This window comes from Pezoporus flaviventris, unplaced genomic scaffold (assembly GCF_033815535.1).
Source record: "Pezoporus flaviventris isolate CSIRO_AGI_PZ_B2104156 unplaced genomic scaffold, CSIRO_AGI_Pfla_v1 ptg000002l, whole genome shotgun sequence".
In the NCBI taxonomy this organism is placed as follows: Eukaryota; Metazoa; Chordata; class Aves; order Psittaciformes; family Psittacidae; genus Pezoporus; species Pezoporus flaviventris.
In genome coordinates, this window is record NW_026892550.1 from 78,234,287 (window position 1) to 78,260,496 (window position 26,210).

A 26,210-nucleotide genomic window follows, 5' to 3' on the forward strand; every position below is an offset into this window, starting at 1 on the left:
ATATATTTGTCTCCTACTTGCAGTTCTAGTCAACTACTGGGCCATTAGAAATAAGTATAAATCATGGGAACAGAATGGGCCACTGACCTGTAGAAAACAGTCTCTCACTATTAGATGATCTGGAGCATTACTTGTTTGTTCCCATCTAATATTTTATTGTTTCATGACAAATAAGTGTGTTGCAGCTTTCAGTTAATATACTAGGGCACAAATTATGAAAATGTAGGCACAGATGTAGGTATTTAAGCAACTGAATAAGAGCATTCTTAAATAGCAATAATAATTTACTATCCTGAAAGACATTTGGTATACCTGGGTAGTCTCCCTTTTGGACTGAATGAGACTGACCTCCTGTCTTGATGGGTAATTTTACCCTCATTCATTAGCATGCCTGTTCTGGAAACAGAAGACTTTGCTCTGGCATTTGCTGCAGGTATTTAGTACTTCATAAAAACCCAAGAGTGCACTAGGGTACAGTAGAGGAAAAAAACCCTGTTATTTCACCTGAAGAGGCCACAATTCCAGCGGTGACCAAATCACAATGAAGAGGGCATTTGGCATACAGGAAGAAGCTGATTACATAAAGAATGTTTGCTTTCTTCCCATAACCTACTAATAATAGCTCAGTAATACTATATCAGAATTCCAAAATGAAAGTGCAAAATTTAACAGATTCCATATTCCTATCTTGATCACTTTGATCATAAAATGAAAGAAAAACTGTTCCTGCAAGATAGTACCGCCTGAGATAACTTCTGAGTTCCTCCATCTCACACTTAAATGACTGTTCCAAGCATCACAGAATCAGACCCTATCAAGAGTTAGCATTATTAAGAGAACCAGCTCTTAGAAACTTTCCCAACTCTTGCTTAGAATAAAAGCACTACACTTACTTTATCTACTATTCCCTGCTTACCTCTTTGGTAAAAAACAAAACTGACCAGTACTGGAAAATCATTTAGAACACTGTAGTTAATAACTTCCACAAAGTTGTTGTCTTTTTTTTTTTTTTTTACCTTAACTTTCTCCAGCAGATATTTTAAAGACTTTAAAATTCTATATCAAGGTCTTAAAATCTCCTTAAGATCTTCCTATGAACATGAACTTTAAGATTTTTTTTTTTTTTTAAGATAAAAAATTCAGGACTGTGGTAAAAATGGTAAAAACCAGACACAATAAACTGAGTTTTAAGATAACCAAAGAGTATAAATTCATGTTCAGAGAGAGACATGAGGATCTACCCATGCTATTACTACTAGTAAATTTAAACACCTTTATTTTTAGTAAATTTGGGTGTGGTTTACCCTACTAGTGTGGTTAATAAGAATCTGAGCTACTAATTCTAAAATTTTATTCCAAATCTAAGGATTGACTATTCTAGTTCAGTATTGTTCTCTACCTGCTAAGCCCTAATGTACCTGAAGGTAATAGCTAAGTTAGCTTTGTTTACGGAGCTGGGGATATATTTACCAAGTGTGCTGCAGATGGCAGTCAGATTCTTGCATAGTCAGAGGAAATATCCTGGAATTCCCACTAATAATGATCATGTTTAAAGGAAGGCATGGACAGAAGGATTGCTACAACAGTATTTCTCACTAGTGCAATACCAATACTCTATTTTGCTATTATGACTAAATCTACAAATACTTATTAAGAAGTTACTTAGCTTAAATAATTTAGGACCTACAAATTATTTGTCCAAATCTTGAGGATAGTGACAAAATGCAGTAAAACACAACTCTGACACTTCTTAACTACTAAATACTGCAGTTCAGAAAAACAGTATTCAAGATTGATAGAGGTCTGTCTCAGTGCTGCATGACAAAGCATACCTCTAGAATAGTTGTAATCTAATGCCTCTACATCAAGAGGTACAATACTTCCTTTAAGCACATCACTTTAAAATAAGATAGCTCTGTATGAGAGGTGAAGGTGAATTCTCATTTCAAGATTTTTCTGTATGCTACTTTTTATTCTGAACTATGTATTTTACTTGTTTATAGGTTTATACAGAAAACCTTAAATATATTTCTTATTTGAATAACATTTTTCTTCTGCATAATCAAGATACTGCCACTCTAAAGCAATGCTTCAAATATTGGACGCTACACAGCATCTTTCCGTGCTGCTTAAAAAGCTTTCGGGAAAGATTTGATCTCCAGTAAAATAACTTTCATGTAAAAATCTGGATTGGAGTTAAAAGTGGTAAAAGTGGTAGTACTACTACTCTGCACTTACAAAGACGTTAGATAACTTGCCCAGGGTCACAAAGTCAGTGGCAGTCAGTCTGTTCAGGCATTACATGTGCAGGTGATAAAGTGCAATTCTGACCCCTGAACACCTGCAAGATGATCAAAATGCCTTTCTTTTTTTTAACTATCACTAATGCTGAAAGCAAAACACAAAGCAAAATTTGCTTTAATAGTCACTTTTAGATAGGAAATGAAGTGGCATCATCATAGGAGGCTGAGGAAAAGGGGCTGCAAGTCTGTGTGGAAGGCAAAGAAAGGCAGCCCACCTCAGGGCACACTCAGCCATCATTTACACCTGCCCACCTCTCAGTATACAAGCCTGCCACTAGAACATTAAAGTTTACCATCAGTAGGATGAACCCCATGCAGAGAGAGACAATGTGCCATATGTAGTCTGGCAGGCTGTGCTACCATCTCCTTATTCTATTTCATGGCAAGGCACTATCAACAGACAGAGGCCACTGAATTCAAAAGGGTTCCTCCTCTAAAGAGGCATCCATGACATCAGTTCCAGCTGTTTTTCAGTCTACCTCCTTGGAAGACCATGTATTAGACATTTCAAATAACTTGCACTCCAAATGAACCTTTCAAATATCACATTTAACCATATCACAGTTCCTCATGCCCAAGGGAAAATAAGTAGAAAGTAAGCATACAGGAGGGGATTAATGATATCTCTTTCAATTAGGTAAACCCTAAATAAGAGTTTATCTAGGAAAAGAAGGTCAACTGCTTTTTAGCTTGAGATAGTTGAACAGGTGTAAACAATGGCTGGGCACAGAGACCTCTCACTATCTTGCTTTTGTCTTATCAGACTTCCCTTCTATATCCCAGAAGAAATAATGTTTGCTTTACACTTCTATGGACTGATGAGATTATCTACCCTAAGCAGGAAGCTTTATTAGCATTCTCACCAGATCCTGTCACTGTAAGTTCTCAGTGAATTTGCCCTTATTGCAGTTAAGAATCTAGTTAAGTAATACCAGTTGCTGAAGCCATAAGTTTTGGTATCAGAACAGCTTGTATGAAATGCCAGTTTCATGAAAAGTTCTCTCATCTGAAGGACTTTTCCTACACATGAATCATGTTCACTCAACTGAAAATTAAAGACATGCTCAGTACTGAAAATAATCATTAAAAGAATGAAGGGGAGAAGAAAGACCACAAAAAAAATTGGAGTTTGTTATTATCATTTTAAAGTAGCAGTGTTTGTAAAACATAAGCATGTGAAAGGCTGAATCTCATTTGATCAACCCAATTAAACATTAAATAATTGCAGCCAATTATGCAAATATCACACAACAATATTAATTTGTTGATTTTTTTGAATAGTCTCAAATTCTCATAATGCTAGACTATCTTATGTCTTAAATGATCAATTAACAGAGCCATAACTAAGTGATGAAGAATGGATAATTGCCTAGTTATGATGTACCATACTTTTTCTATGTAAATCTGTGGCAATTAAACCAACAGGGCACATGGAGAAAAGATGTGCAGATGTTCTTTTACAAACTGTTATTAGCTTAGGGAATACCATAGTTCTCTCCTAAATTTTACAGGCAAAAATAGGGGAGTGTAATACCAAACACTCACTATTATTTACACATATTATTTCTTTCCTTTGGTTAACAGGATAAAAAAGCAGTGGTAGAATGCAGGGTAGGACAGCATGCAATACCAGAATTTCCTGTATTATACTGACCTGTCAGCTCCCTTATTTAGTTTTTAAAGTTTAAAATCTAGAACCTATTCACCTGGATACTATTTAACTAAGATGTTAAAGACAATGGTTAACGTACAAGTTAAGACACTACATGTTTGCTAGAAAAATCTAAGCATTTCTGTGGGTCATTTCAGTTTCAACTCACATCATTTTGAAGTGTCCATCAGCTTAAAATGTTCATTAAAAGGAAAGGTGTCTCTCGGGTCGATGCAGGAAACAGTGCAAACAACAACAAATGAAACCACCTAGTCTCCTTACATAAAATTACTTGAATCCAATTTATGAAGAGTTTTACATGATGTTTAGGTTTACACCACAGTAAAATAATTCTGGTCCTTATTCATTCTGATTGGTAAACAGATTACTGCTAGTATATCAATGCCTTCAAGGAGATTTTTGATATGTTACCTACCAACTCTATCAACATCCTGAACTGTTAAGGTATGATACAACTACTTTGCCATACATCTTAAGTTAGATATTTCCACTTCTCATTTGCTGCTAAATCTAAGAGGAACACAAGGGGATGTATTATATAGTTCAGTAAAAGCAAGCCACCTGGGGTTGCTCATTCTATAATCTTTAGAGAGCTTCATGCCACACTCTAGTTAAAGGCACTCTTTAGTTATGACTTGTCTCTCATTGGATAAAACTCTCTACCTCACACTGCATCTTGACATATTCCCCATGTTAATTTTTCCACCCATTTAATTAAAGATACCAGCAGTTTATAACAGATAGTAAGGTACTGAACAAAGACCAGCACACAATACAGTTTCAAATGGTCAGAAAAGCCAACACACAATACTATTGCTACTATAAGTGAAATAATATTTTGTGCTTGCAGTTGTATCCTAAAGAGAAAACTATACAAGTTTTAACAATGGTTACATTGTCAGAGAGAACCTTCAACTGTTCTTCATTAAAATATTAGATTGAACTGCAGTGAAAGGTAGTAAAAGGCATGATTTGAGGGAGCAAAAGAAAGTCATGGCTAAGTAGGACTTGTTTTTAAAATCTGACCAAAAATGAACAGAAAAGCCATAAGGCTACATTTTAGCAGTTGTGTAAGGCATGGATGGTCTATTAGAAATAATAGTATGTCTTTTTAAACTGTGTTAATAAATGTCAGTAACTGCAGAGGACTTATAAAGCATGAGAGAGATACTGTTGGGTCTTAAAAAAAATAAAGTGCTAGATATTTCCCTTAATCCAGGTGCATCTCTACTGCAAACTAGGGCAATAAATGTTTCACTTTTACCTCTTACCATTAGTGTCAATAAAGTTCCACCAGTTTTACACTGAAGTAGCACTTTGGAACATTGATACAGAACATGGTGATTCTTTTTGGCAAGAGATATCTTAAAGCTGTTCAACAAAGCTGTGTGCAAAAAGAGAAAACTAATAAATATTACGGTATGACTGTTAGTGAATATTTGCAGAAGTAATTTCCCCAGCTACATGCTCGATATTGCTTCCAAATAGTATCAAGACTGTATGTGAGAAAGTAGTGCTACATGAAGTAGTATATACTTCATCAGAATGAAACCAGGGTTTAAATAAAATCTTTTTCCTTCTTATGCTAAATATTTTCTGTTGATAACATAGCTTGCTCCTTAATAGGAAGGCTCTATTAAAGTACACCTGTGTCAATGGAAGCTAGATGCATTTCACAGTGATTGGTAAAGGGGACAAGAAAAACATTTTGCTGATCTAAATTACGTAACTGGATGATGAAAGAAATTCCTCAAGCCAAAGGTTTGGTTGCTGTGAAGGAGTTCTTCGACTTTCACAGCCACACTTCTCTAATCTTATTTTCTAGACACTCATTTGGAGTGTCTGTGGTGCCCAGCTCTGTGCTAGGCCAGACATAGTCACTCTTGTCTCTGCAGGGCCTGACCCAGCCATTCAAAGAAGGATGTATTCAACCACTGAAGAGGTACGCACTGCCCAAGCAGCCACTGCATATCCCCATGGAGGGAAAGGCAGTAGGTCAACAGGGAGCATATTGCAAGCATGATCAACTCAGAGAATTTGGGCCTGGAGGACAGAGCTGTCATTTGACAAAGTATGCATGAAGGGATCAAGAGGTCTATGTGAACTCATGAACTCCACACAAGTAGAGTACAAAAGGAAAGAACATATGGCTAAACTTATTTCCCAAATACAGAGCAAAAGGCAGAATAATGTCAGTGCCCAGCTAACAGGCATCTTTGTGTTATATGGCAAGGTGCTCTGCTGATGATGGCAATCAAAACAAACCAAACTGAAGAGCAGTTGAAGAGCATTTTACAAGTTTTCAGACTGTATATAAGACACAAGGAGGCTCTAAGAAAAACATTAGGAAAGTTCTATTGCTAACATTTAGCACCTCTACCAAGACAGGTGTTTACCAACAGGATTACAGTAGAAATCAAAATGATTGCGTTCACATTCGCTGGATTGTGGAAACAATCCTCCTGGGAGCAAACTGATACAGGAACTATGCTATGCACAGACAGCTACAGAAGTTATCATTATTCATGTCTGCTCTGTCTGGAGGGTCTGAACTCTTCCACCTTCATGACACCAACACTGCCCAGTCGCTGTCTTCTCTTCCATACTGAAACAAAGAAAAATGGAGTTTAAGAATAGAAGTTAAAAGTAGATGTGTATAATTGATAACTTCTTCTCTTTATCCTCAGAAAGTGTAATATTCACCACCCATGGTAGTTTGCATTATTTCTTATGCCTTTACTTCTGTCTTAGAGTTGAGCAAAACCTAAAGGTACCTTGAAGCTTTATCCATCTTCCAATAAAGACTAGGAAGGAGCGATACTGATACTCACTAGAGATGGTACAGAATAGTTCTGCTTCACTAAAGCTTTCCATCAATTTAATACAGTTACTGTGAGGTCAGTTCATTAATCCATTCATAAGTACGTCCCCACCCAAGCTCTAATAAATTAACACATTTGGGTTTATTTCATTTTATTTTTAAGGTGGCTTTTTATTACAGCTTTCTGATTGAATGTGAAATAAAACCCGTCACAAATACCACAGAGTACAATTAGAGAAAATTCTAACACAAATAAAACAAGTAGTCTTTCTATATGCAGACCAGCAGGATCACCAGGCAGAAGCAAAGGCAACCTAACACATGGAGCTGTATCCCTTTCAGGGGATGATACAGTCTCAAGGCAGCGCTTTCATTTGTTAAACTGGCTCCGTGTTCTAAAGCTCCTTGTCACCAGGCCTGTAGACAATGCTCCAGAGTGCCCCAAATATGTACATAGGGCTCAAGTATATAAATAAAGTAGAAGTGGACAGACTAGCAGTAAATGAAAGTTGGGAGCCCTTTCCCTCATAGCACCATGTTCAGGGAGTTTGAAAACACTGTTTAGATGCTTAGATGCTTTATGTAGGCTGAAAAGATCAGTTGATGGTTATTTCTCCAGAGAGGATAAAAGGAAGCTACTCCAATCCAGGTCCTGCATTGGCAGGAAAGGAGATAAAAGGACATTAAAGCACGGAAAAGACAGTAGCTCCAAATCAGAATAAGCCATGAAAATACACTTCTAGATCCACAAGAAAAATTATGTTTAGTGTGCTTGTGTTTTACTCTTTACTCCAGCAGGTAAAGCCTCTAAATGACTTTCATATGTCACATCTGCTTTTTCTTTTTTATTACTAGTACTGCTGCTCCTGTCCTGTAATTTGCAAGGTGTTTGACTAAACACTGGTATGTTGCTACATAGGACCTTGGACAAATTACTTGTTCTAAGGATTCCCAGCATTCCCAGATGCCAGTGTGGTTGCCTTGGGACTTCTACCCACAGAAAAGCAGATGTATCATTAGCATTAGTTTAACCACAAAGAACTGGATTACCCTCATGTGAGAGTTCTGTTGAAGATGGAGGCAAAGGGAAAGAAAATAAAAATAACAATCACTGCTTTTCAGAGAAAAGGTGGCATCCCCATTTCCCCAAATAAGAAAGCAGGCAAAGACAGGGAATTATTTGTAAGTTTTGCTGGCTTTAGGTAACATTGTCATCCCATGCTTTGATGTTGACTAGAAATTGCAAGGGCCAGTCTGAGTTGCCATTTGAACCTGCTTCCAGAATTAAAAGGAGAATGAAGATGTCATACCACAATCAAGTGTTTTCATTCCAGAAATAAGAGCTGGTTTAGCTTCCTTTTCTGATTTTGTCGAAGAATTTGTGACCTCAGGCTAATCAGTCCCATCCCTCACTTCCCTCCCCACAGGTCCTGCTTTGTAAAAATTAAGACATACTTTCTCCTTCCCTGGTTGTTTTCTCCCAGCCTACCCAGACTGTAAAACTTTGAGAAAGATAAGGGTTTTGTCTAAATATCTGTTCACTGCTGTCTTGACTGCAATGTTAAAATGTGTTTCATACCATGTAGTATAAACAATATATCTTGCCTTCCATTCATCCCTTCCAAGTTGCATCCTGATCTACACTTTAAAGGGTATAGCAAAATCTTGTTTATTCTCAAAGCATGGTATCCCAGTGGTATTTCAGTGAGTGTATTCCCAGAGAAATGAATCTTATCTCTAAATCTGCTAACTCAAGCAGTTACAGAAGACAGTGTACTATGACTAATTCATTAACTCATTCATAAGCACACCATTACTGTATACAACGTAAATTATTTAATCTAAAGTTGTTATCAGCCTTTCGTACAGATGATTTCCACTCAGTGATAGGAAGGGAAATGTATATCCCAGTACTACTACTGTCTCTCTCAATTGGCATGAGAAATGGAATCAGTTCTGCCCATGATTTTCTAATTTGTCACTCTAGCTCTGGTTCCACTGAACAACTGTTCCAATCCAAAGAAATCCTGTTGAACACATAAGACTCCGAAAAGAACAATGAGCAGCATGAAAACAGGCTTGGAAACACAATAATGAAGATAAACTGAAAATGTTAACAAACCATGTATTGTACTTAAGCGAATCACTACAGTGACACCGGATATGGAGCCCTGCACCTCTTGGTCACAGGTTCAACTGCAGGATAATGTGCGTAGTGAGAATTTTTACTTTTTTACAGCTGTTCATTGTTCAATGTGAAATAGGTACACCGCCCTAGTTGAGGCAACAGCACAGCACAGAGACCAAAGCCGTGTTTGGCTGTAATTTCCGTTGCATCTTATTCTTCAAAACTTGAAGATTCTCTAGAATAGGAGGCTAAGACTGTCCAAATGACAACACTCCAATGATACTGCAAAGAGATAAGAGATTTTATTCCACCAACCCCGCCCAGTAGAATATATAAAATATCTTTGTGAAAAATCCTGAAAACTCCCCTGACATTTTAAGAACATTACATATTCTATTTTTTTGTGTTGCAGCATTGTTTTCTGTTCGGCAACCTGGGGTCCATTTGGATATAAGCTCATCTTTCCACAGATAGAAAAGTGCGGAAACATAATCAGCAACCACTACTTGACTTTGAAAGCGGAAGCAACCATCATCCTCCTTAAAATCATGTTTTTAACCAAGAAAAGTTCTAACTCTAAAGGCTCTTTTAAAGAAGGAAGAAAACCTAGAAGTACATATGTACATAATAGTCCAGCACTTTCCAGGAGTGATGGATTTACTCTTGGTATGTAACTACTGAACACACTGTATATACATAGTTGAAAGTCAAAAAGGTCCATATTGTTGTAAGGTGAAAAGTTGTAAAGTGAAAAGGTCCAAGACAGTGGTTAGAAGTAATTCACACTTTTGCAGCTTCCACCTGAGCCTTGGTTGGGGATGAAAAAGTAGGGTGATCAGGCAGGGCATGGAAAGAAGCCTCAGGAAGCAGGCTGGATAAATTTTTCTTAATAATACATTCACTATCTTTTGGCCAAGGGAGAAATACACATACTCCAGTGTTGTCTTCTGAAATAGAATTCTGGATTTCACAAGCCATTCTTCCAAAGAAGGCAATTGATTGTCTCATGACACAAACTGCTAAGGCATTACCTATTCCTACATATAACACACAACAAGGTGCTAAAACTGGCCTCAACTCTTTCTGATGCCAGGCTGTTCTATGACTGCAATTAGAAGGGATCAGTGGAGACTCAAACTGATAGTGAATTATTGAAGACCCTAACACATATTGCAAAAGCATTGTCCTGACAGCAGAAGGTAACACAAGAGTTACACAAGTGCTTTTAGCCACTGGAGATAGATATTTGACATACTAACAAGATGGCTTTAATGCAGAGTATAGATCTATGGAAACAGTGGTCAGTGTGTATCACAATGAAAAGCGTGTAGTAAATTTGGACATATGACAACAACAAAAAAAGTGATGAACACCAGTTATTGTTTTAGATAGGTGCATCAGGCACTTGGGATGAGAAAGATGAACTAAAACTGTGGTATGTGGTGGGATTCTGGAGAAGACTACTGTGTATACTCATACAGTAAGATGATAAAAATGTTTCACGTAACTGAGCTGGGAACATGGCATACTAAGCCCCTCCTTCCCCTCAACTAATAATAAAATCTAGAACCAAAGGTGCCTTTGCTTCTTCCTAGTTCTCAGTCCTACTGTTTGAAGAGAAGGACCTGCTATGGTTCGCACCAGCTGAAACAACAGAATTATTATGGGAGAGTGTCTCTTTTTGCCCCAATGAAAGCTGTCTCAGCTACTAACAGAAAATACCAGACTATTAGGAATTCTTTCCTCCCCAGGCTGCACTCAGAAATGTCCAATACCATTCTAAAGAACAAGAGATAATGTCATCTTCCTAGTAAAGAACAGTCAGCTGGTCCTGCTGCATCATTTGAACTACAAGCCTCAGGGGGAGAAAGGGGGTGGTAGTGGTGGGAGAAGTAGCTATTCTGGAGACCAGCAGCTGTGACAGGTAAAAATATGTAGAGAATGAAGAGTACAGAGGAACAGTGAAATATCAGATGGCCTGACTTCTCCTTGTCTAAGACTGCTTCACCCTACTTTAATTAAGCAATGAGAAAAACTCAGTGAGTAGCAATGGATTTAAACTTGGACTACAATATAGCATAAAATATTGAAAAATAATGTTGCATAAGTGAATGTGCTTATCATGGTATTGTGGATGAGTCAACGTATGACATCAGACTGCAATTCACGAGTAGTTTTTGTCTGGGGTCTCATCAGAAGTACCCTGTGTCAAATTATTTCTACACACTAGTAAAGGGCCTGTAAAATAGGAATTTAAAAAAAAAATAAATCAACTTCAGGATTCTTTCTTTAAAAGGTCTGATTATTTGGTGGGATTCAGAATTGCTGTGTAGTGCAGTACATCTCACAATCTTTAAGAATATTCTTAGTTCAGGGCTTACTGGCAAGAAGATGAAAATTTTAGCAGCAAATCTAAGACCATCTTGAGCCAAAAGCTAAGAATGTAGAACAGTAACCATCAGACTTGATTTGAAAAAATCATAATAATGACAAGCAGCTGCTATCAGATCTTAAAGAAAGGAGACTAACTTGCCAAGACCTACTCTTATCCCCAAATCCCCCACATCCTAAACTATGCTAAATAAAGAAAAGAAAGCAGGCAACTAAACCAAGAAGGGCCACAAAGTGCTGTTCATTGACTTCACCTGAAAGGGTATTGACTCCTATGCCCGGACATGGAGGTCAAGCACATATTCCAAATAGACTTTGATATTTAGCAAATCACAGAGGAAGGAACTATTTTAAGAACAAGTGACCATGCAATTGGAAAGATGCTGAGAAACAGAAGTTGGCTGTGCCCAGTGAGTGCTTACTACTTTACCCATCTCTTTAGTAATCAGCCTATATTCATTTGTGATCGTGATTATTAAGATGCTTCATAATGCTATTTTTCCCTTAAAAAGAAACCTAGAACACAGTACTGGATTTCAGTGACAAGAATGATATCTTACAACTCTCATCCAGCTTCCAAGATGAATAGGAGAGTAATACATTACTCTCCATCTGTATCATATTTTCTCAAGGGAAAAAATGTAAAATCAATAGAATAACCACACCAAACTAAAGAGCCTACATTATTACATAATGGTGCCTACAGCAGCAGTATTAAAAAGGCTATTTTCCAATGTTTTCAAATGTCCACCTTTTATTATTTTATCTGGTTAAAGAAGAGGAAGCAGTTTACCTGGATATCACTCAGCTTATTCAGGAAACGGGTTGTTAACTGAGGTCCGTTCTCCATAGTTGGAATGTGCAAGTGCTGACACAGAATAAAGAAGGGAGGGGAGGAAGAGAGAGAATAATATGTAAAAATAGCTTTATATATATGAATACCTTAGGGTCACCAAGAATTTAAATAAATGTCAATAATTTGAATAAATATTTATCAAGTTTTCCAGCCTTCCTTACAAGTAGGCAAGGGTTGTTGTAATGTTTTTTTATAGGAGGGCATGCTGACCCAGTGATAACACAGATTAGTTGAATTGTGCTGTTTTTAAATAAAGGCTAATCTAAGCTTTCCAGTAGATCTGTCCAAAATGGGGGGGGTATGTTGTACAGGCAAGAGTAGCAACTCCATACACAGTATTTAATTTCAAAGTATATTGTGTAGAAACACAACAGGTACATTTATAGTACTTATGACTAAGCACCTTGATATCTCTCATATCTTAGCACCTGATAATATCAATACATTTATTCTGCCTTATTAATTCAAGAAGTATCATCTAACAGATATGTACTGTACTTCTCATGTTTAATGAACAAAGCACATCCATACATGCAGTTGCAATAATCCAGCCTTCTGAACTAACTTTGTGCTGGCTAAATAGCATCAAGTCAGCTTAACAGTCTGAATGCCTGTAAAATTCCACCTGTGCAGGAGAAATCTCCCATAAAAGAAGCTGTGTACTCTACTGAACCTCCAGCTCTTCCATTAGAGCTGGGTTCCCTGCAATGAGGGGTGAAGAAGAGATGAAGTTGAGAAGGAAAGAATGCAGTGGTTCAGAAATTTGGTTCCTTGTGAAAGTCACCTCTCCTCATCCTTCCCAGGTGCCTTAGCTTTGAAAATTAAATGTTCAATAAAAGAAACAGATGAGAGTGTATTTTTCTGTATTTTCAAACAGGCTTGGAGATGGGAACTTCTCCTCACCCACAAAAAAAAAAAATTAAAAAAATTTAACTCTTAAAAATACCCTAGAAGAGGGAAAGTTCTCTTCTGATAATATAGCAGTAACTCATTTGGGAAACAAAATACTGACACTGTTCATCTTTCCAGGAGCCTCTGGCAGCATTCCTTTTCTATCTGTTTTTTAATTAAGCTGCAGTTAATTATGATAAAATTCTGAAGAAGGAGAGGAGAGGCAGGAGCTGGGAGGGAAGAGAAGAGGAAAGGAAAAGGAAAAAAAAGGGGGAGTAAAACACATTTTCTTACCTTGCCTTTATATAAAATTTTAGAGATAGGACATACAATACAGGCTGTTCCAGCACCAAACATCTCCTTTACTCTGTCCTCTTCCAAGGCAGCTGTCAAGTCACTCATAGTGATGTATCGTTCAGACACTTTGAATTCTCCCTGCATGAGAAGAATCAACCATAAAAATTGTAAAACTTTACAAATGGCTTATACTTTTGTTTTCCATGTTGAAACATCTCTAATAGGACTATTAGCCTCATGGCATTCAGTCAAGTTTTGGCTATGATCCTGTGATCTTTTCAAACCTTCCAGTAGCACATAAGATAGATTCTAATCAAAACAATCACCTCTGAGGAAGCCAGTACTTTGCCAGATATAATGCTGATGAGTAAGTGGCACTCCCCTCTGATTTGGTACAGAATATCAATATTGCATTAAGGCATAACACAGCAGAATTTGTCATGGTTTATGTGACACAGGATCTGACTACTTACAGTCTCAAGCATGCTAGAGTTCATACAAAAATTACTCAATTATGTCAAAAGAGCTTTGATCCCACTCTCAGACAATTCCTAAGCAAAATACATTCTGTTAATTCCACCTCCAATGCCAACTACATGTGATAGATTTCTTTAATCCCTGGTAAAATTTCACACTGTAGCCTGCACACAGCTGTCACATAAAAAATTACTGTACTACAGGTATGAGTAAAGCAATTCACAGTGGACAGTCTTAACATAAATTGTGTTTTACCTTCCACAAGTGTTAAAGAATGCATAGCAACTGATTGAGGGGTTGTGTTTAAAGAACCGAAATAAACATCAAACTTTGAAATTTTCATTTCATGGATTTATGTGGACTTTATTGTTGCATTAGACCAAATTAAAGCTTAGCCATTGTTTCATATCCAAGTTCTTTAACATGAAACAGATGCTTTTGATTAAAAAAATTATTAGCTCTAGACAGGATAGTATTTGGAAAGAAGAGCAGGGACACCACATAAGCAGAGTTTCAGATAGGTTAGGGAATGGAGGTGAGGAAGAAGAGAATAACCTTTGTGAAGCAGAAGACACATAATTATTCAAGAGGACTAAGATGAGAGTCTGGTATCTCACAAATAAGCCCTATCAACTGGGAATATCTTATAAAGGAGATGAGACTGAGAAGCGTGCATGTGTATCTGTACTCAGGGTGTTCCAATATGAATAAAGATGTGTAAGAGTTCAGTGCAGGTTAACAAGTGGCACATACGTGCTACAAAGTACATGCCTAGCTCTCTTCACTGCAAGTTAGATGTGATACATCAACTGTACTTCAGGAAGTCTTTCAGCTACAGGTGGCTGGAAGCTGAGTTAGTATCAGGGGAAAAGGGCCAAAACCAAGAGACAGGATACTAGGCTTGGTAGGCCTTTGGCTCTATAGTATTCTTACTCAGGCCACAATAAAACCTCTGAATACAGTAGAGGCAGGGTGGACAGACAGTTTGCTGCATTTCAAGGTACGAGGTAGTCCCAAGTGTCCAAGTAAGTTCTTGAATGGTTTCATGACAGAACTGGAATTTGGAAGCAGATGACTTCAAAACTGTGGCTGGATTTTAGGCTGCATGCTAGTTATTAGAAATAAGGGTGAAACCATGAGAACTAACTGGAGAAAGAGTGTGCTGATGACTGAAGTATGGCTGCAGTCATGCATGGTAATTGTTTCCTTGATTTAAGTTTCTTGACCAGAGGATTTGATGAGAATTTTCATGTTAAATACTACACGGGGATACTTTAACAAGCTTGGTATTGTTCTGTGTGACAGATGTGGGTATTCTAATGATGTTGCCGGAAATCTGAATTAGCATGCTCTTAGTTCCCACGCAGGTTGAGGGATTCAATATTCACAGGGGCTTACAAGAAAGATAGAGACAAATTTTATCAGGGCCTGTTGCAATAGGACAAGGGGTAACGGTTTTAAACTAAAAGAGAGTAGATTCAGACTAGATAGTTATTTTTTTTTTTACAATGAGACAACAGAACAGGTTGCCCAGAGAGGTGGAAGATGCCCCATCCCTCCCTGGAAAACCATTCATGGTCAAGTTGGATGGCACTTTGAGCAACCTGATCTAGTTGAAAACTCCACTGTAGCTGGGATTGGTCCAGATGACCTCTAAGGTCCCTTCCAACCCAAAAATATTCTATGATTTGACCAGATCAGTTGAACATCAAAATATTGAGCACCAGGAATGCTTACTTGCATCAATGTTGCAACACGATAGTTGAAACTATCGCTGCCAGGGTCAAAACACTCACCCAATTGTGTGCCAGATCCAAAATACTTTGTCTTGTCACTCCTGGAAGGATGATGCCATCTAAAGGTGGGGTTGCCAGTTCATTTTCTGTCAAACACAAATGAAATGGAAATACTGGTTGAAAACCAAAGAAACAGAAAAATTTACTCATATTACACCATTAATTAATGAACTTATGAATAAGGGGTTCAGTATCCCTACTTTGTAGCATTAATACGAAACATCTACCAGAAATTTTGAGGCCCATTTACTGAACAAGCAAAACAGTGGAAACCTTGCCAAAAGTATCATGAGAGGAGGCTTCCTTAATGATCTATTGTCTTGGTCTAGACTTCCTTTTTTCCAGTAGTTTTCTCTTTACACAAAAAGAGCAGTCCTAATAAAATTCCAAGTGCCAATAATTCAAATTGTTCAGCTATTGTGGTCTGTTACCTTGTTCTTGTTTGTTTTTGAAAAAAGGTTGTTAGATAAATATTCATCTTACTAGAGAAATGGTAAATGGTAATCCATACATGGTAAGTACTTAAATTACAACAGAGATGTTTGTATGTAGTGTTTGTTCTTCCATCTGACCTTTGCAGCAAATCAAAGCTAAACTTTTTCATTTTAAGCCATTACATAGCACACATTCAGTGTTTCTATTATCAGAGAATACTGAGCATTTACTCTTTCAGATAGCCAGGTTCTTTTAAGACAGTCTCAATTCTTCACTGAGAAATCATGACATCCACAGTCTTTCAGAATTACTCTTCATATTTTTTTCCTAACCATTGTCTCTTCCCAATGAGAATCCATTACCTTTCTTCATCTTATAAGGATACTACCCTGTCCATTAAATCCACAAACCATTAAGGTTTTTGATTCTTTTATACTAGGCCACATAAAAGAAGATACATATTTTCATGTTTTTATTACATCACCCCTTATGACCTGCAAAAGGTCACTGAATCCAGGCCTGTTTGAATCAATCTCAAAGGCAAAATGGTGTTAAAAAATGTTCCTATAGGTCCTGTGAAAACTTGCAGCTGGGTACAAGACAGAATCATGGTATTCACCCTTGGGCTGAGATAGCAGGTTGAGCTCAGCTGCTTAATACTCTGTTGACAGCTAGATAGTCCTGCACACAAACACAGTCTGCCAGCCAGTGCATACACAGCTCCAGACTGACTACAGCATTACTCTGCAAGAGGGGGCTTTAGGAGTTGGGGTGGAGTAGCGGAAATGGAGGATAAATAAATCGAATTGTTCATTGAATCTGCTACTCACTGTCCATTCTCTCAGGAAATGTCTGTTATTAATGCAGCCACCCCTGGAATTATTCATTTGGACTTGAAGTTTTTCCTACCTATGCCTCATGTTCCTTTTATGAGGATGCCAAAATGTACACAAAAAAGGCTGCCCTAGAACACTCTACATGTTTTGCTTTGGTTTGACTAACCAATAGCGTGATTCCCTGACCTATCCCAGACTCCTAACCACAGCAGTGGTCTCTTCTTTCTCATACAGTCAGGAAAAATAAGCTTTCTTTCTTTGGAGTCTGTCTAGCATCACTCCTAACATGATGTGTGTCTGGTCCTAATTCTGGCACAACTATCATAAAAAAGAGGATTTAAAAACTTTCCATGAGCCACAGGGCTCACATGAATCTGAACACTGAAGACCTGATACTCTGCACTTGTGACCCAGTCACATACAAATGCATCCCTTTCTTAAACAGAAAAATCCAAATAATTCGTACCTTAATATCAGATTTTGACTACACACCAGCTAATGTTCTCTATTGTGTGATATTGCCACAGATCTTGGCCAGAACCTGCTTGAGCTCAATAACATATATTAATTGATTTGAGCTAGTTTGAAAAGGTGCCAGGCCAAACCAGCCACCAAACAGCACTTGAGTAGACAGGATGTTGGGCGTCTCAAAATGTTTCAAACAGCCTGATCTGTAGAATTTTGTCAACTATACATACTATGCCTACCAGCCTGAGGCCACCCAAAGAACATCTGCTCCCCTGGTATCCAGCAGAGATGATAATGCTATACAACACAGCATGCCAAAAACACTCATCCTCTGTGAATCGATGCCAAACCAGTCTCCGTATGACATCAGTTTGTCCATCGCAAAAAAAACCAAAACCAACCCAGACTGAGCTCACAGACTCCATTTGCCTTCTGAATTATTTTCATGTGCTAGAAGCCTTAAAATGTACAGTACCAAAAAGTGGGGGAAAGGCATCTGAAGGTAAATGTCAGGGTTTCTCTTCAGTTGACTGCTGTTATTGTTACAGTAGTAGCACTGTAAGTCCAGTGTCCCATTAAACCAGGCATGGTATATGCATGCTGTGACAATGGTACTCCATCAGTGTTTACAGGGTTTTTAAAATGAGGTCTTGCATATTACACAGCTTCAATTTTTACATACCTGTATTTATGAACATATAGCAGATAAGATTCCAAGTATGGGATGCCTTCAGTACTGTTCACACTAAAATAATGCTGAGAAATACACCAAAATACATTCTAACAGGAGGGAACTTCAGGGTCAAGGAGAACCCAGGAAACCTTGGCTTCAGTATTATTAACAGGTGACTTTCTCTTCCAGTTTGTTCTGTTTCTATTCCTTTCTCCTTATTCCCCTCAGGCTTTTCTTCTACTCTCCCCTCATGCAATCACCCTTTGTGTCTCTGTCAATTTACTTTATGCAATCATTTTCCTCTCCTTTTCTTTGCCTGTCATCTCATTCATTTGATGCTCTACCCTCCTTGCTATTGCTGTGGCTTTCTATTAGACCAGAAGGTACAATCCTTATTTTGCTAGTAGTCTTCTTGTAAAAGATAATTGTGCAGCACAAATAATCCTCCACATGCAGACCACTAATCAAGCTTGCCTGATATTTTACCTGCCTGTTCTACAAAAAAAAAAAAATTTTTTCAATTTATGTGAGCTATTTTGTAGTGGGCAATATTAATCCCAATTTTAATAACAGCACAAAAATATTAAGCAATGCCTGAATGCTATTCACAATTCCTTAACATTAAAGCTAGAAGTAGAACCCAGGTGGTTCCAAATCATTCTGAAGAAAGCGAATTTTTGGAAAGTACACAGAGATTTCATAGTTAGCAACCTTCAAGTTGGACACATGTTTAAATTTTAAGGTTTTCCATAAAGTCAAGCCTATATTCTAAGCAAAAGAACAGGCATTATTAAAGGAAATCAGTTTCAATGTCAACAGCTGATGTGCTCTGAAGAGATAGGTGGAAGGGACTGCAGGGTGACCAAACTTTTCACTTTGCGAACATAAACCATAAACAGGGTTTGATGACCAAAATATCACACTCCTAAATTTATGCCAGAGCAGCAGTGGTGATACAAAAGCAGCAGAGACTATGTCATATTATTTTACCAGAAATTGAGAAGTTTCTTCCCCTACTCCCTCCTTGATGTTACAAACAAAACACTTTCCCAAGCTCCTCCTGATGCCCAAGATGACATGTCACGTTTAATCACAGTGCTGTAACTCAAAATACATAGCAAAGGCTTGCAAGAAAAGCCTACTCTCATTGGAAGCACAGATGTCCTTTAGTCTAGGCTTTGGTCTTTGATTTGTTATAAACCAAGGAGTTCAGTTCAGACTATTCTGCAGTGACCTCTGAAAACACAAAGAAGGACATTTTCCTTTTGATGATGATCTGTAATTTCTGCCTCACTATTTTTATGTTAGAACCCTCTCTCAGCTGCAGAATTTGCATAACAAAACAAAACCACATTTTAAGTAAGTATCTTTTGTGAAGTGACAGAACATAATGGCAAACACAAATCACAATGTAATGCCATAGGTGTGAGATGACACACTTTGGCAGCTTTTCTTAATCAAAGATATCATAAATTAAGCATTAATCAACACACCAGGGGCCAGCAAAGTGCTCCAATGATGGAGCACTGAAGAAAGCGAATTTTTGGAAAGTCCCACATCGTGTGGAATGGCAGGTTTGCCAGTATACAGTTAGCTTGGGTGGCATGAATTACAAGTTGTTTGCTATGGCCACCTCACAATAGTACTATTCAGTAGTGCTCTGGTCACGTAGTGATTGGCAGATCTTTGGAACAGTACTGTGCTGCAGCTGGATAATTCCAGCATATTCCTGGTTTAAGTACAATGAGAACATTGAATTCTAATTATGTCCCCTCTTCAGTGTCCTTTCCCTGAGCAGAATGAGCCAAAATCTATTTTTGCGTCTTTCCAGAGAAGTTACACAAGGCATGAATTTGCCCATCTAACTATGCTGACAAATCTACTGCTGCTGTAATAACAACAAGATTTCTCATATTTACAGTTTCATTCACAAGACATCACAGACTCATTCAACACTGAATGAGTGTCATTCCTCTTACAAAAGTGGTAATGATTTTGCAGAAAAACAAGTAATGTAACTGGAAATGAAAGTCAGGTAGCTGGATTCCCATTACCCTACACTATCTAAAGCATACTGCTGTCCCCAAAGAACGTTGCCTCTGTACTGCAGCTGAGCACTGCCAGAAAGACGTCAGTGTTCAAAGGTACCCATGGCACTAGGATGAAGTCGGAGTCCAAACCCTACATGTGCTGCCATGCAAAATTCAGTAACACTTAATTTGCACAGAAGACCGGCATTCATGGAAGTCAGATGTCCTTTTATTCACTTGCCTATACAGTGGTTCAACCCTTTAAGGACCAAGAGTTATGTAATCCTCTGAATCAGTTCTCAGGCGCAGCTAATGCTTCTCAAGCTCTGAGTACTTGCATGCCTAATGTCTATTTTTGAGATGACTAGTTGGCTTTTATTAACTAGATAGCTTTCTAATCAGCATATACATTGCTCAGAAATGACTGTGGGTACAAATTGGTAAAAATGGCTTCAAGAATGATGGTATATCTTGAAAACATCTTTTCAGCATGTGGGATGTGGAATGCTGACTGACATGTTTCTCCCTCTCTGCCTCCACTGGACAGAACTTCAACATTCTTCAAAGAAAGAGATGAGTTCTTCATCAGTTGGATGGCAAAATACTTTTGGCTATCCTTTAGGAATATTTGACTTGTCAGAAAGTGATAATGGGAACCACTCATGCCCAGAGTCACAGAGTTTAGAGTTATACAGCCATAAAGTATCTTTAGTGTGTCCCCATATTTTTCTGACCCAACACCTCCTTCAAGATAAAGCATGCTGCTAGAGTTGACACCAAGCCTCCAGTGGGACCTGGCTACACTCTACCCTTATAAGCATGCGGACTGGCCCAACAGTTTAGGATGTTAGTACATAGTACTCACAGCTGCTCCAGAATCTCCTCTTTCACAATAGTATAACTTAGTTATCTACTAGTTTTCAGAAAAGGATAGACATTTCCTTAATAAATCATCTTTATTTATGATCTGCACTTTTATATAGCTTATTTTGTGTACTAAATTCCCAACTGTTCTACTTAGAATTTTCATGGTTTGTGTTACTATTACCTCCATCTTCATTTATCCAGTAGAGAAACAGATTCATTGTTCCAACTTCAGTTATTTGATGATCTTCTCCATAGAGCCACAAAACCTGCTGGCAGCCAAATTCCAGGGCTTCTTGCTGGGCATAAATAGAAGAACCGTAATTCCTTCCAGAAACAAAAAGAAAGAGCAAACAGTTATAAGTATCTGGTTGGGTATTTTCTCATTTCTGTGCAAGGTTTTATGCACATTTACCTTACGAGCTAGTGCTGTGCACAGTCACTGCTTGTCCCTGGAATATTTTAATTGGAAGTATTCTACTAATATTTTCCTAGACTATTTGTATCTACAACCCCAAAACTTCCCATCCAGTTCATGTGGGGTTTTGTTTTTTTCTTGTTTTTTTTTTGTTTGGTTTTTCGTTTGTTTGTTTTGTTTTGTTTTTTTGTGTTTTCTTTTTTAAAAAAAAAAAAAAAAAAACAACACAAAAACCAAAACCATCTTCCTTATCTCACATATGTCAAATGAACCTCTTGAAATACAAAAATCACCAGAGGCAAGTTATTTCTTTTCTAGCAAAAGACATTCACAGAACTAGTAGCTTCATGAGCTGCAGACAGGCCTCAAATTCCATATCCTCAAGAAGCAACTGTTTTCTCAAAATGCTGCCTACAGTGAACCTGACTACTGAGCTACTCCATAGCTGCTTTGACGGAGGGAAAAAACTCTTTACAGTTTCTGATGTTACCATCAAGACCCAAAGTTAGCAGCCCAAAGTGCTGACCACACTGGAGTTACATTTTCACCTTTGGGCACAAATCAAGTCAGTAGTGATTCCAGACTATTTTTTTTTTTTTCACAGCTGAAATATGAAGGATGCACAGGAACCAATTAATGTATTTGTAAAACCAAACAAAACCTATAGTTCTCAGAACATCAGACTGAATGAAGGAAAGCTGTTGAGTAGCATTTGACAGCTACTAACTTCCTGCCTAGAAAAGAAACTCCCAGGTAGAGGCAGTAAGCTTTGTTTAAACCAAAGACCAAGGACATATAATAATTTATTTAGCCACTTCCAAGTTGCTTGCTCCAGTCCAGTCCTAAGCAGCTTCAACTCTACAAGTCAAGTACTTGGACGTTAACAACGATGTGTCTACCTAACTTGTGCTTTGGCCTAGTTCAGCAGAAAACTGCCAGATGATGGGCAAGTCAAGGTAGATAATTGTCTCATGTTTTTCTTTAAACACCTGTACTCCCCTAGTTAACTGCAGATGGCTTGTTGGGACAGCCTGTCAAAGGAGGAGGTCAGCAGTCAATGCCACTCACTGCCCAGTTGGCAGAAGGCTGCTACACTGAATGCTGCATCACAGGAGTCATATCTTTACTGTCAACTTCTGCAGGGGGAATAGCCAAAGTATTATATGGACACCTTCCAGGTCTAATGTCTCAGCCTGAGATGCTGCAAAATTGCCTCTGCAAGTAATCCACTTGACTGTAATATGCAAATAAAAATATGCAACTGAATTGTATACATAATATTTGTGAAGTACAATTTTGAAATCTGTGTTAAAGTAAATTGTTTGTTTCACTGCTACATTTAATACCTCTATTTCTGCTGGATTAGATACTTCACTAAAAACCAAATCTCTGTAAGCTATGTAGAAGATGTAGAATTATGTTTTCTTACGCTCCTAGTTTGCAGTCCCCAGTTCCTCCTTTCCAGGCTCTTACATACTTTGGATCTGCCCATAAGGATATGGGATTAAAGCTTCCACTTGCAAAGTAAGGGCCCACAGGGCTCAGTATGACATACAGTAGGGCTTTAGTTGGCTTCTTCACTCCAAGGGAAGGCTGAAAAAAGGGAATGTAAAAAAATTAAAACTAACTAACATCAGATACTACACAATTAGCTTTTGAACACTGCTTTCAGATGAACTGCTGCAAGAGAGTGCTTTTACCAGGACAATGCAAAGACAATGCAATGAAGAGAAAGTATTTATACAACTTCCCCCCTAACCAGAGCAATGTACTACCCTAATTTTATATACTGTCACCATTCATTTACAGCTGCTTCATTTATCTATATATTATTCTAATCTTCACAAGTATTTGTGAAGCCAACCATATCGTGGGCTGCATCAAAAGAAGCGTGACCAGCAGGTTGAAGGAGGTGATCCTGCCCCTTTACTCTGCTCTCGTGAGGCCTCACTTGAAGTACTGTGTACAGTTCTGGTGTCCTCAACATAAGAAGGACATGGAACTGTCAGAATAAGTTCAGAGGAGGGCCACAAGGATGATCAGGGGACTGGAGCACCTCCTGTATGAAGACAGGCTGAGAAAGTTGGGGCTGTTCAGCCTGGAGAAGAGAAGGCTGCATGGAGATCTCATAGCAGCTTTCCAGTATCTGAAGGGGGCTATAAGGATGATGTGGAGGGACTCTTTACTAGGGACTGTAGTGGTAAGACAAGGTAATGGGTTAAAACTTAAACAGGGGAAGTTTAGATTGGATGTAAGGAAGAAGTTCTTTTCTGTAAGGGTGGTGAGGCACTGGAATGGATTGCCCAGGGAAGCTGTGAATGCTCGAATGCTTGAATGTGAATTGTGAATGCTTGAACACCTGGCGGTGGTCAAGACCAGGCTGGACAGAGCCTTGGGTGACATGGTTTAGTGTGAGGTGTCCCTGCCCATGGCAGGGGGATTGGAACTAGATGACCTTATGGTCCTTCCTTTCCAAGCATAACTATTCTATGATTTTCAAGCTTTCAAGAATTCAGAAATTAGCTTAACAGGATTCTATATAATTATATTAATTAATCACAACACAAGCTTGCAAAGCCTTCTAGGGGGAGGAGTGTCAAGGACCACTGCTGGAGGAACTGCTGCCAGCTGCATTAGTGATGACAATTAGCCAAGGTCACTTAGAACTGGTTTGGTAGAGCTGGGTGCTGGCTCTGTGAATGACTGTGTGACAAGCTAAAATGCCCACTGGAAATGGTTCACACAACAGCACAGGAAATAACCTGGAATGTATCACCTTTTACCCCCACCCCCCTCCTCTCAGACAGATGGCTTCTCATACTTTAAATTATCACCATCAATACTTGAAGGTGGAGATAAAAAGTCTGGCAGTGGTCAGAATCTGAATCCTGTCATAGGAGACTTTGCTTAACTACATGATTCTTTCAAAGCTCAGGACTGACTACAGAATTACAGAAAGCCTGAGGTTGGAAGGCAGCTCTGGAGATCTTCAGATCTTTGTCAAATCCCCCTCCTCAAAAGCAGGGCTATGTCCAGCTGGTTGTCCATGATTCTTGGGATCTTCTATGCAACTGAATGTGTCACTATTTTTTCTCCACTCAGTCTTGTAAAAAGAACAAGCTTGTACTTGGTTTCTAAGATTAGGTCTCCATTGAAAAAAAAAGTTATTGAACTTAAATCTTTAGGACCAAAGATTTAAGTAAAATACTGTGCACAAAGTATGTTAAGATAATGTGGGAGGTGGGAGGGAAACATAATAGTGGAATAATGGAACAACTGAAAAACTCAAATAAGCTTTCTTCAGGTACTTAGAGTGTTATTTTGATTTCTGTATACCTTACTCCTTCAGCAAAACTTCTAACAAGATTAACTGAGATCTTAATATTTTTACTTGATCATTCAAGAGATTCTGCTGACTGGCTTTCCTAATTGTGCTAATTCATAGAATCACAGAATAAATTCATTGAAGACTGGCAGTACATGGAACCTAGAAACAACATATGGCATAGCAGAAAAGCCGGATATGTTGATTAACCTGAATAAAAGTTCAACAGCAAGACAATTAAAGAAGGAAAAAAACAATATTAATTTTTAAAATTAATACTTTACAGTCACTGGGTGGAGATTCTTCTATTTGAAAATCTGCAAGTAGCTCACAAGCATTAAAATTAATGGGGTCCTAGAACATATGTGGAATGTATAATCATAGAATAGTTAGAGTTGGAAAGGACCTTAAGATCATCTAGTTCCAACCCCCATGGCATGGGCAGAGACACCTCCCACTAAACTATGTCACCCAAGGCTCTGTCCAAACTGCCAGGGATGGAGCATTCACAACTTCCCTGGGCAACCTATCCCAGTGCCTCACCACCCTCACAGGAAAGAACTTCTTCCTTATATCCAATCTAAATTTCCCCTGTTTAAGTTTTAACCTGTTACCCCATGTCCTATCACTACAGTCCCTAATGAAGAGTCCCTCCACAGCATCCTTATAGCCCCCCCTTCAGATACTGGAAGGCTGCTATGAGGTCTCCACACAGCCTTCTCTTCTCCAGGCTCAACAGCCCCAACTTTCTCAGCCTGTCTTCATACAGGAGGTGCTCCAGTCCCCTGATCATCCTGGTGGCCCTTCTCTGGACTTGTTCCAACAGTTCCATGTCCTTTTTATGTTGAGGACATCAGAACTGCACACAATACTCCAAGTGAGGTCTCACAAGAGCAGAGTAGAGGGGCAGGATCACCTCCTTCGACCTGCTGGTCACACACCTCGTGATGCAGCCAGGGATATGGTTGGCTTTCTGGGCTGCAAGTGCACACTGCCAGCTCATGTTAAGTTTTGCTTTGACCAACAGCCCCAAATCCTTCTCCGCAGGGCTGCTCTGAATCTCTTCTCTGCCCAACCTGTAGCCGTGCCTGGGATTGCCCCGACCCAGGTGTAGGACCTTGCACTTGGCATGGTTAAACTTCATGAGACTGGCATCAGCCCACCTCACAAGCATGTTGAGGTCCCTCTGGATGGCATTCCTTCCCTCCAGCGTATTAACCGAACCACACAGCTTGGTGTCATCAGCAAACTTGCTGAGGGCGCACTCAATCCCACTGTCCATGTCAGCGACGAAGATGTTGAACAAGACTGGTCCCAACACCGATCCCTGAGGGACACCACTCGTTACTGGTCTCCAACTGGACATTAAGCCATTGACCACAACTCTTTGCATGAGGCCATCCAGCCAGTTTTTTATACACTGAGTGAGTGGTCCACCTATCAAATTGATATCTCTCCAATATAGAGACAAGGATGTCATGTGGGACAGTGTCAAACGCTTTACACAAGTTCAGGTAGATGACATCAAC

At 38.7% G+C, this 26,210-nt stretch overlaps 1 protein-coding gene across 4 annotated transcripts in view; it reads right to left on the reverse strand.

The window, feature by feature from the left end:
* Positions 1-4,227: 4,227 nt before the first annotated feature.
* The window catches only part of BCAT1 (branched chain amino acid transaminase 1), a 67,110-nt gene continuing 45,127 nt past the window's right edge, over positions 4,228-26,210 (reverse strand). For all 4 annotated transcript variants that reach the window (XM_061444399.1, XM_061444401.1, XM_061444400.1 and 1 more), the window contains 6 exons: positions 22,786-22,949; positions 21,123-21,265; positions 15,633-15,718; positions 13,357-13,497; positions 12,109-12,183; positions 4,228-6,580 (listed from right to left, as the gene is read on the reverse strand). In XM_061444399.1, coding sequence (XP_061300383.1) covers positions 6,539-6,580; positions 12,109-12,183; positions 13,357-13,497; positions 15,633-15,718; positions 21,123-21,265; positions 22,786-22,949 — 651 coding nt within the window. In that variant the 3' untranslated portion in view covers positions 4,228-6,538. The remainder of the gene's footprint in view (positions 6,581-12,108; positions 12,184-13,356; positions 13,498-15,632; positions 15,719-21,122; positions 21,266-22,785; positions 22,950-26,210) is intronic.